Source organism: Cynoglossus semilaevis, chromosome 15 (genome assembly GCF_000523025.1).
Source record: "Cynoglossus semilaevis isolate Cse_v1.0 chromosome 15, Cse_v1.0, whole genome shotgun sequence".
In the NCBI taxonomy this organism is placed as follows: Eukaryota; Metazoa; Chordata; class Actinopteri; order Pleuronectiformes; family Cynoglossidae; genus Cynoglossus; species Cynoglossus semilaevis.
Window position 1 is genome coordinate 12409383 of NC_024321.1, and position 11757 is coordinate 12421139.

The 11757-nt window shown below is 37.7% G+C and overlaps 2 protein-coding genes across 3 annotated transcripts in view; one reads left to right on the top strand and one right to left on the bottom strand.

The window, feature by feature from the left end:
• The window catches only part of emx3 (empty spiracles homeobox 3), a 10773-nt gene extending 7112 nt beyond the window's left edge, over positions 1-3661 (top strand). The window contains exons 3-4 of the mRNA XM_025063019.1: positions 799-983; positions 2499-3661. Of these exons, the coding sequence (XP_024918787.1) occupies positions 799-983; positions 2499-2669 (356 nt within the window). The 3' untranslated portion in view covers positions 2670-3661. The remainder of the gene's footprint in view (positions 1-798; positions 984-2498) is intronic.
• Positions 1-11757, bottom strand: part of b4galt7 (xylosylprotein beta 1,4-galactosyltransferase, polypeptide 7 (galactosyltransferase I)) — a 59619-nt gene that overhangs the window by 2957 nt on the left and 44905 nt on the right. For both annotated transcript variants that reach the window (XR_003051921.1, XR_003051920.1), the window contains 3 exons: positions 4548-4703; positions 3648-3766; positions 789-2613 (listed from right to left, as the gene is read on the bottom strand). The gene's annotated coding sequence lies outside the window, so the exon portion shown is untranslated. The remainder of the gene's footprint in view (positions 1-788; positions 2614-3647; positions 3767-4547; positions 4704-11757) is intronic.

The following is an 11757-nucleotide window of genomic DNA, read 5'->3' on the forward strand; positions in this document are numbered from 1 at the left end:
ACAAATGAATGGTTATATTGTGTTAACCGGTTCGAGGTTTTCTTCCTAAGCTTTTTATTCCCATGAGGTTTATTAACACAGCAGACCTTAGACCTTTCACTGACTATTGTAAATACAACAACCATTTTTAGCTTTAGTTACTTCCACTGCAAATAAAAGTCTGGATTATCTGCTTGGTTCCAACAATAACTGCGTGAGCATCGGAGCTGTCAGCCGTAATCCTGCTCTCTTTGTGTTGTATTTGTTTTCATTGGCACAGCTTCATAATTCACTGTAACTCTGTTGGAGTATGTCGACTAATGGTAGAACTTTTCTTCAGATAAAAACACATTAAATGAACACAAGATTGCCCTCAGATTAATACCATTTTTATACCTATAGTGTATACACACGTCCTCCAGAAAAGGTGGCTTGTTATATTAGCACAAAGAACATAGCACAATATTAGCATGCTATTGTGTTGAACCAGATGTGTTTCACAGATGCAACTTTTATAATTTAATAGTTGCCAGTTACCAGCAGCTAGCTACTTGCTAACTGTCTCCTCAGAATCTAGGGTGAGCAGAAACAACTCTTATGCTCCTCATATTAAATGAAAATAGCATTGGTTCTCGGTTTCTGACATTAAAGAAATACTCAAATCTGTCTGCAGTTGTCAGAGGTTGTTATTCTACTTTTTTAATCTTATTTTATTGGCAGCTAAAACCTCACAGTTTTATATTTTATTTAGTTATGGTAAACTATCTTCAGGTTGCTCTTTAAACCCGCTAACGGCATCTTGTTCTTACTGTGTTTCAGGTGAAGATGCCAGTCCAGAGAACCTTCTGCTTCACGGTCCATTTTCCAGGAAACCCAAACGGATCAGAACGGCATTTTCTCCATCACAGCTGCTGCGTCTAGAACGAGCGTTTGACAAGAATCACTACGTGGTCGGTGCGGAGAGGAAGCAGTTGGCCAGTGGGCTTTGTCTAACAGAGACGCAGGTAGGAATGAGTACAAAAATAAAAAAAATACTCTTCAATTGAGGTTTAAAGAGGAACTGACTCTTAATTAGCAAAATGTGCACCACGTAGTCTGCAGCGCCAGCGCCACAAGCTGTTCTTCTTCTGGGTTTCTAATAGCAACTGTACGTTGTATAAGATTTTATTACCGTCATCTATTGGGGCTATTTTTCACTGATTAAACTTATACAAAGAAGAGCAAAAGAAATAAAGAAAAATACAGGTGGAGCATGGAGACACTGCAGATGAACACACTACTATAAACGGTATTTGTGTGGCTTTTAAAACAAAACAAAACAAAAAAAAAAAAAACATTGTATGGATCCATATTTTTCTAGAAACCTTTTAGGCGTTAAATTGTTGATGATGATGTTGATTATTTCCTCTGTGATTATGTTTAATAAAAAGATGAAAAATAAACAGCAGGTATAAATTCTTCTTCCAAAGTTAAAATAAAAGACAAGATAATTCCTTCTGGAACTTCACCAACTAGATTTTGCCTGTGTGTGTGTGTGTGTGACTCAGATGTTAGTCAGCTACCTCTCCGCTTTTCTCAGCCGTGAGTGACAGTGTTTGTCATCAGGTCGCCACAGTGATGTGAGGCCTGACGCCAGTGTAACGACCTGAATCATCTACAGTTATTTATGAGATCATTTCACAACAGAAGACAGGAAAAGACGGAGGACAAGGAGGGGGGTGTATCCATCAATCAACAGTGAATTGCAGTCAGCGGGTTATTAATCAGACATAAATTACAGCTGCTACACATTGGTTTCACCTTCACACACAATGGAGACAGGGAGAACAGAGTCTCAGTGCAGGCCCTCATCCCAAAAACAGTAATAATTAAAGCTTTCGACAAGTGAAAACCTACATGTTTGCCAGCGGGGACACATAGAAAAACAGATTTAACAAAAGAGTCAGCTCATAAATTTTACGCCAACTTAAAACTGCAATTTCTAAAGAATATTTCCGTTGCTTTATCTCAGGGTTGGGCAGAGTTTTCTGAGAGGAAACTAATTTTTGTAAACTCTCACTCCTCTGCACTAAAGACTATAAAAGCTGCAAATTTAGCTTGCAGGGACATGTTTTTACTAAATGTGCATAGTTGTTAAGGCTGGTTTAAACAGCAAGTGGTGCTCATGGGGCAGTCAGTGCTAAGTACAGTACCTCAAGCAGGGTTCAAGGAACAAAGATTCTGGTTATTTTCTCAAAGATGATCTTGCAGCACGGGGCACTCCTTGTAAATACCTGGTAAAATAATAATGCAAATTAAAACAAAACAAAAATCCTTGTCTGCCCTTTTGTAAAAAAAAAAACAAACAACCTGTATACCTGGATGGAACTCAGAATTCCTCAGAGCACTATACTCTCACTATCTATAGTTATTTTTTTCCCATTCTGTTTGCCATTGTTCATATAAAAAATTAAGCCTGTTCTGTTATGAGATTGAAATGCTTGGTTCTCAAAATATGTTGTCTATGTGTCTCTGCCCAGGTGAAGGTGTGGTTTCAGAACCGCAGGACGAAGCACAAGCGTCAAAAGTTGGAGGAAGAGTCTCCAGAGGCTCAGCAGAAGAGGAAGGGCGGTCAGCACATCAGCCGCTGGAGAGCTGCAACACAGCAGGGGGCCAGCAGTGAGGACGTGGACGTCATCAGTGAAGACTAGACTGCAGATAACACATGTGTGTGCAAACACACTGATGTTGTCCACAAAGGCATCACACAAACTACTGACGATGGAGGAAAAAAAAACAACCTTGTCACGTGAGTGGACAGCAAAAATGACTGACCCACTGTTGGACTGAAGAGAAAACAGAACGGGGAAAAGAAAGAACAGCTGTTGACTAAAATTTAAAAGTCGAACTTTGGTGCCAAACAAATCCAACAAACTGAAAAACTGCTGAGAAGAGCGTTTTCTCTGCTGCTGTCGTTCCAACAGAGAACTACGTCTGACCAGAACTCTGTAAGAGTATGAGCTGCTCTGCACGCCCACGTCAGCATTGACTGAGTGTTGTTTTCCTCTGTGTCAGATGCAGAAAAGTGGAGAACTTTAATAATTAACTTTAAATCACGTTTGTTTTCATTTCAACATTTTTATTATTATTATTTTTTAAACCTAAGCAATGTTTGATGTGTTCTAAAATAAAAGCGCCTATTATCTTCGCCTCATCAACACAGTGTTTCCTGATGGAACACTCCCTGACAAAACTATCTTTATTTATGAAAAAAAAGTTCAGTCAGTCAGTGACTCCTGCCCCTCTACCTCCACCAACACAAATCTGTAGTTTATTATGTATGGGCTCAAACCAACAGTGGAACCCCAGATCCTCAGTATGTTCCTGAACCAACACGTTCAGATTCAGGAACAAAAACATTTATTTTATTTTATTTCTGAAATTCAAATCAGAAAAGCATTCAATGGGCAATTGTTTTGTGCATGATTTTTGGAGATAAAAATCCTTAATCACCTGAAGACATGAGCATGTCAATAATTTTCTTTCACCGACGGGAAAATAACATTAGAAGCGAAACAGTTTAATTCACACTTACATGGGGAACAACACAGAGTACTGTGTGGTTTAATTTAAATCAGTTGTAAAACTGATATGCGACACAGAAAAAATATAAAGTCCATAAAATTTACCTTTCGTTGAATAAAGGACACTCCTTTAGTCGGATTTAGGGCCACAAGAAACTCTTTCAAGTACCAGGATGGTCCCAAGGGCCAGAGTTTTGACAAACCTGGTTATCAGCCCCTATGATCTGTAACAATATTGTCACAATGTTGACATTTTTAGCATCAGCAACAAATCTGTCAACAAAAACTTTTGACATTTGAGAAATTGTTGTGATAAAATTAAAAATTTAATTTTTTTTATTGAAGTCCTAAAAAGAAGACAGAGTCCAGTGGAAGTGGATGAGGTAATAATATATATAGATAATAATATTGGCATCAGCAAGGTTGTCAGTCAGTCAGAGTGGACTGTGGTAATTTTTCATTAAATTACATATATATGGTCGGTATTTTAAGATGTTTTACCAACATGCAGTCCTGGTGAATAACATTAATAAATGTTTCACTTATTAAATAAAATAATAAATAATTAAATGAAACTGACATTTGGTGAACCTTTTTGGTTAAGATAAGCCAGCCTGTAATAATACACCATAATACGTTTTTTTTTAAATCAGCATAACGAACAGAAAAACATTTTCAAGGCTATTTTAATTGAATTTCTCATTCGTTTTCTCCAGGGTTGGTCACATTATAGAAAATATCCACCGTTGGTCTTATTTTTATTAAATGGGCAAAAATAATTTTAAAAAGTTTAATTTTGAAAATATGAGAGAGCATAGTCGAACCTCCTGCTGTTTCTAGTCCTGGATCAATTTGACACTAACAGAAAAACAATTATTGTAGGAATTTATGTAAAAAAATATTCTATGCATCTGATGTAAATATGAATGAATAACAATGTGTGTGGATTGTCTGTTTTTTTCTTCTCTGCATGACTTTGTTTCTTCTTACTGAACAGATTTATACCTCAACACCTCCTTATGTAGCACTTCTCCTCATACTGTCCCTCTTCTTCTTTCTGCTCCTCTTCATCATCCCCATCCTTCTCTCCTCTTCTTCCCGTCAGATCTTATTTTTTCACCGTTTCTGGATTGAATGCACTAACTGTACGACACGTTTGCGCTGGGAGAAAAAAGGGGGAAAAAAAGAAGAAAGGAGCCTTTTAATTTCCTGTGTTCACATTTGGAAACAAATGATAAATAAAATGAAATAAAAAAGAACAACATTGTAAATGTTTTTCTTTATGTGTTTAAAAAGACAAAACAAACGAATTAATGTGGATTTGTAACTAAATTGAAGTGGGAAAATAAACAAATGTATAACAAAACCATCTTCAATTCGAGGTATAACTACAACAAGCACAATATTAATAAAAATAATTCTTAAAATGAAACGCTTTTAAAACTATTTTTTTTATTTTTCGAATTCAAAAATGCTTCCAACGAATATTTAAACGGTTAAATCATTTTAAGAACGACGTAAAATAAAACTAAAAACAAACAACAAAACAAAATTAACAATATTATCCATTCATCAGCTGGGCTCTTGGCGCGGTATATTCCCGGGGCTCATCGCCTTCCCACTGCGGCCTCTGCTTCTCTCTAGGCCCGTGGTTAGTGGATCCCGGAGTCCCGGGAGAATAATCTAGACCAAGGCCGATGAACAGTCACCAGGAGCCGCACTGTGTCACAGCGGACTCCGCTATGTTCGTGTTCACGTTCACTTTTCATTTCCATTTTTTGTCTTTTGTGCACTTGAATCAATATTATTTTATATTCGATTTGTTTTTGGCACGAATGACTAAAAAAATAAATATTTTTCGTATCTTATGAGTGACGATATTTCATTCGTCAAGAATGAGCCCGCTTCTTATTTATATCAGGTCTCCTCCTTCAGAGGCGAGGCCGAGGTACATCACTCTTATCATTTTATGATACTCCAAAGTTTAACAGCTTTTTAAGATTTATTGATAATTTAAAAAATAACTCCTACGTGCTCAGACAGAAATAATGTAGTGACAAACGCAGACGCATCCTCTCAACTTCACCACTACATCGTACTATATCCTTTGGATAATTTCTACCTTATGGTATTATTTACTTTTCATTTTGATCTGATTTTTGTTTCATACGTTGACTGTAGTATTTGTTTCACTTTGAATGAATCAAACATAAATTATAGTAAACATAAATAGTTTACACAGCTTATTGCTTTGAGGCTGGTACAATATTAAAAAATATATAAATACTAAGCCCAGTGTGTTAAAACAAACAAATAAATAAACAGAAACATGAATTAAAATGTGCATAGAATAAACTATATAAATATAGCTAGAGACAATAATTTACAGGCAAAGTTGAAATATTGATAAAGTATTTGTTAGTATTTGTTTTTTCTGTAATACCACTGTATCCAGATACTGATCCTGCAACCTACAGATGTGGCTCAGTGTGAGAAATAAACTGAGCCTTTAACCTGTCAAAGAACGTCATATATGGTAGTATAGTAGATGTGTTTCAATAGTAAAATTAGTCAACTTCTGTAATGATTAACAATTTAAATCAACAAAAACATTTTAGATATGTCTAATGTAGGTGATGGTGTTGGCCTTCATAGCCCATTTTCTTTCTCTAAATGGGATCACAATGTACAAAATTGAAGCATTTTGTAATGGTTTATACTAGGGGTAACCAAATGGGAGGACCTAGTAGCCCCCATGGACTACCTGTCTGTGGGGTATGTTCTAAAAAAAACCTAGCAAACAAGAGGGTCAAAATTGTACTGTTACTGCACTTTTTGAATCAGTTACACACAATGATATTCAAATGGGAGCTATTGTATGTCTCAGAACTTGACGGAGCAACATTAGATTTCTTTTTGATTATTATTACTTTGTTCAGGAAGTCTATATCAAATAAGTAGCTGTTTGAATTACTAAGTACTCTTTTAGTATCTCTCAGTTTCAAAGAGGTTGGTGACCCCTGGTTTATACTGTCCCTGTCCCACTGAGAACTGATACCTGCTTAGAATTGTTCTGGACAACTATCCCAACTGAAGGAATGCTTAATGACCTGACAGACTCCACTGTAGAGACGACTGTATAGGCTCCTCCTGTACAATTCAAATGTTTCTGTTCTCTTCTTCCTCTACGTTAGTCATTGTTGTTCTCTGAAGTTTATTTTCATACTTGTTGAGTTGATTGTCACCAATCACTCCAACGCCACTGTGAGTGTCACTCAGCGTGTGCTGAATCAGTAGGTCTGTGGATAATCAAAGTATTTAACCAGAGGAGACTAATTAACTCGTTAGCAAACCTCTAATCAACCAAATCAACCTCACTGTGCAAATGAAAGCAATTAAACAGCCACTCTACAGCCCAGCATCAGGCCCTGGGACCTGCAACCCTGAGAGACCTTTGTTCCAATCGAGCCTGCCGACCAAAAACCTTTTTGTCCAAATATTGTATTTTATTTAATATAAAACAGAAACAAATGTAATATAAAGATCACAGCAGCAATGGCCATTTACACCAGAATGTTCTATGTTCTATGCTACTACAGAATCTAGACAATAAGATTAGTCTAATTTAGATGAAATGTCGCTTTAATTTGGGGGCGAAAGCTTGTGATTTTAGTCATGTCTGGTTTATAAAGGTCACCATTTGTTCCTAGATGTGCAAAAAGGATACTCTTTAAACAAATAGGAATAGAGGGTTTCACTATTTTCTGTTTCATTGTAAATTACGTTTACGTTTAGTATATGTGTCTGCAGCAAGAAGATTGGAGCTTAGCTAGAATAGATAGATACAGTAGATAGATAGATAGATAGATAGATAGATAGATAGATAGATAGATAGATAGATAGATAGATAGATAGATAGATAGATAGATAGATAGATAATATACCTCAATTGACACAGTCTTTGCTAAATGGTGTTTAGTGTAGTGTGCACAGTGCTGATCGTTGTGCAATGCAATGTAAAATGTTTGAAGTCTTCATGCAGATTGTTTGCACACTGCGAACAAATTGTTACAACAGCCAGAGGCATTAACGAACAAAGTGACACCAGTGACCTTTGCAACGACCCTGAGGTTAAAGCCCCGTGTCAGGGGTCTAAGAAGTCCGACAATTAACTTCTCAAATAAGTTTAAAAATGGATGTTTTCTTTAAACACAACTTTAAAATGATGGGTAGAACAGGACTGGATGTAAAGTTGATGAGTGAACGTAACACATTACATCTAACAAGCTTTTTTTCCGGACAAATGTATCTGTAAATCATTTTCTTCGCTGATGCCACCGCACATGTAGTGGCAACTACTGATGAAATGACGGCACGAAATAAGAATGGAACAGCCGTGAAAGTTAGTGATTCACATTCGGCGATGATACGGTGGCGTTATGTGTTGACAGCGCCGCCTCACTAACTGCCAGGTAACGCCCTCCGCTTATTAACTACCAGGTGATTAATGATCTAATGTTCTTTATGCAATTTGCTGCAGAGTTTGGGTGGGAAATAAAACCTTGCGTGAGTGTCAGTAAAAGAGGCTCATCCTGTAGCGTGTGAACCACCTACGTGTTGACCGGCCACATCATGGTGACCTTTGTATTTTGGCAATGTTTTACAAACTCCTCATTTGATCTAAAAGTTTCTCCTCTGCTCCGATTAAACTGAAGTGCTTCAACACACCAGTCTACAGGGAAATTGTGAAGCCCTCTGGTGTTGTGATGACAACGGGGGTGTTTTCTTGATTTATGACCACCATGACGGGATAATGACTGGGCTGCATTTACAGACTAGAAAAGCTGGTTCATAGGGTGCAGACACTGCTCAGATCTGACCTGAACCCCTTCGTAGACGAAAGTCAGGAGAAAGAGAACATTTTGAATCACCTCCGCCATGGGGGATCATACTTCCTGGGGCGTTTCCTATGCTGCCACCTGGATGGGCTTTTTTGATTGGCTGCTGAGAAAGACAGCACAGAGTAATTGACAGACCGCTTCTTTTAGCTCAGCTCAGGCGCATGAAGGCATTTGTTTTTTTATGAAGCAGTTAATGAGCTGAAATTAAGTGTAATGATGGCTGCTGTGAGACCGATTGAGATAATTACGCTTGATCATGGAGAAAATAACGTAGCTAGTTAACGTTAAGGTTGGTGGCCCAGTCAGCTCCTGACGTGAGTCACGCTCATTTTCGTGTCTTTGTTTTGTACATGAATAATTTTGTGTTGTCTCCAACCATTGTCTGCCAAATATGTACAAAAGGAGAGGAGAAGTTAGGTCTCACAGTCATCTAAAACATTTGACCTACTTTCTCTCTCACACCAGATGCGTGACATCTCTTAATGGGGAGGTCAAAGTTTGTCAAAGTGTGATATATGTATAAGAGGGGATTGATGTTTGTCTCCCCACACTGAGAATGAGAGGGCATAAAAAATGTTTTTTCCTGCTTTTTTGAAAAAACAAAACAAAAAAAACAAACAAAAAAAAACCAAAACAAAACACCGTAGGCTGAAGACACTGCCCTCTGGAAGTTGCCACAATTTGCAACAATGGACTGACAGAATGACAAGTTACTTAAATAAAAGGACAGATTTCTTCAAGAAAGTTAAGGCTAGAGCAAAGGTCTTTATAAGTTGATCCCATTTGGCAGAAAAATAAAGGATAAAATCACACACTGTGGGACTGTGTATCCCACAGTGTGTGATTTTATCCTTTATTTTTTCACATTCACATAGGACTTGTTTTATGAAGTCTTCTAAATAGGACTGTATAATGTCTATCATGACGTCACATTTTATTTGAAGAAGATCTCACACATCTACATGTTTGCTTGAGGCAAACATGTAGATGTGAAGGCATGCCTTCACATCTAAGTTTCACATTTACATGTGAATAACCAATTAGGTTTCCCTCAGGTTGACTATAAAACCTGTAGAGCTGTCATTTAATAATAGTGATCTGATAAGAGACCTAGTAAATTAGAGTATGTCACCGTTAGGAGCATTCATTGTATTTAAAAAATATTAGAACGTATTTAGTCAAAGTAGTAATAGACTGGATTCATGGCAGCAACATTTTTATAAATTAACAAATAATCACGTGTAGGTTTTTGTGGGTGTACCTGTCCATTACATGTTTATATCAGAAAGTTGAGTCATGATACAAAGACAGTATTTGTGTCTTCTCTAATGTCATGTCAACAGACTAGGAGACATCGAATGGTTGGAGCTTCACGCATTCAAAATTATCCTAATTTTTTGCTCTGTTAATAATCAGATGTTTTGGTCATAGCAATAACAGTGTGATCCATATTTAATCAAACGCACCATGGAATCACAGCATAATTATCAGCAAAGCTTATGCTGATAATTATGTTAGCATAACAGCTAGCAAGTAGTCACAAGAGTATGATAATTTCCTCGGGATGGAAGCTTTGATTTGTTGTTTTGGTTCGTCAGTGACTTTGTGGAGTTGTTCCACAGTAATGATTAGCAGGGTAAGGAGATACAGACGGGAAGAGTGTAAAAAACAAGAACCTGTGAAATCAGAACACAACAAGTGTGATGGTGAAAAAAGAAAGTCATTGCACCTGTCATGTAGTTAGGCTTCCAGGTAAAGGTGAAAGTGTAAAAAGTATGCACACACACACACATGCACATGCACACACGCATCGTGAGTGACCCAACCTGTCATACAGGCAAATGGAGAAAAAGACAAAAACACTAATTACGCAAATGTTTGGAATACAAACAGTCGCCACGGTTGCGCATCTCAGACAGGATGTCAACAGCAAGTCGATGAACCACACCTGTTTTAAAACGTGCTGAGTCAGTATTTTTATGGATGATAGGTATGGAGCAATCAGAAAATATGATTATAATAGGGGAAAGAAAAACAACATGAATGAGATGGAGTCATGTGTCTGAGGGCATAAGCGCTGAGTGACACAGTGTAAAGTGACTGACATGCTCTGGTTAATAATGGTTAATTACACACTGTCACACACATGCACACAATCAATACCAATATAATAAAGTCATCAGGAGACACTTCACTCTTCAATTCTACTCTTTACTGTCACCACACAGTGAAGTCACACAAGGAAACAAGGCCCTGGACTGCTGTTACACAGAATTACCAAGAAAGTCAGTGACTAATGATCTTAACTTCCCATCCCATCATTTCCATAAAACTGTTTAGCTCTCATTTTGTTTGACCCCAATGATCTGAACAGGTCATCCATCAGGGCCCTACTTTACAGTTGTCAACTGACACCTTTTTCTCCAAGAGTTTTGGAGTAGATGTTGAAACTCCTTCAGTTTGCTGTGTTTTTTAAACAAAAATATTCAACAAAGTCTGTAAGGAGCACTGTTCAGTGTAGTCCTCTGTTTGTCTAATATAAATAATACGTTGCTGTTTCCTAGACAGCAGAACTTCAGGTGGTTTAGGTGGTGAATAAAATATTTTGGTTGATTTTTCACTAACAAGTTGAATTTTGGTTGTTTTTAGGGTTTACTGATGTGTTGAGTTGGTTCTGTCCCCTATAAACACGATTAGCTCAAGTACTTTGAATTACACTTTCATACCCAGACAAGAAAAGGTTGATAAAAATACAACAAGGTTGTTGAAACGGTAACAACCTGGAATGTAATGTCTCTGTTTGCCAACTTTCACAAACTTAACTCACAGACAACTCCAGAGAGAAAATAATTCAGATGAAGGAAATCCTTCATTTAGCTCACAGATGCTAATTACACCCTCCTCCTCCTCATTCTTCAGCTCACTCTTTTCACTATAAAGACATGAATTTTATTTAAATTAGATCCTTTTTTGCTTGTTAGCACACCTGTGCTCTGCTGCACCTAATTAAAAGCCAAATCCTACAAATTTCTGTATCCGTCGAAGGCGGCTCTGCTACCAAATATTGAGCAAGGTAGCACCGTGCTAATTAATGTTAGAGAGAACAGGGTGGGCGTGGGCGGGGGTGCTTCATTTACATAAACCTGTACCAAGAGAGAGCAAGAGAGAAAGTGAGAGAGGACCTGAAGCCATAAAGTCAGCAGGTATAAGCTTTTGTGTAGCTGCTCTGAGCAGTTATAACACCTGATGAAGAACGCCCCACGTCGCCCCTTTCCAGGGGAACGTGGGGGGGGCGCAGCGGGAGCACACCGATG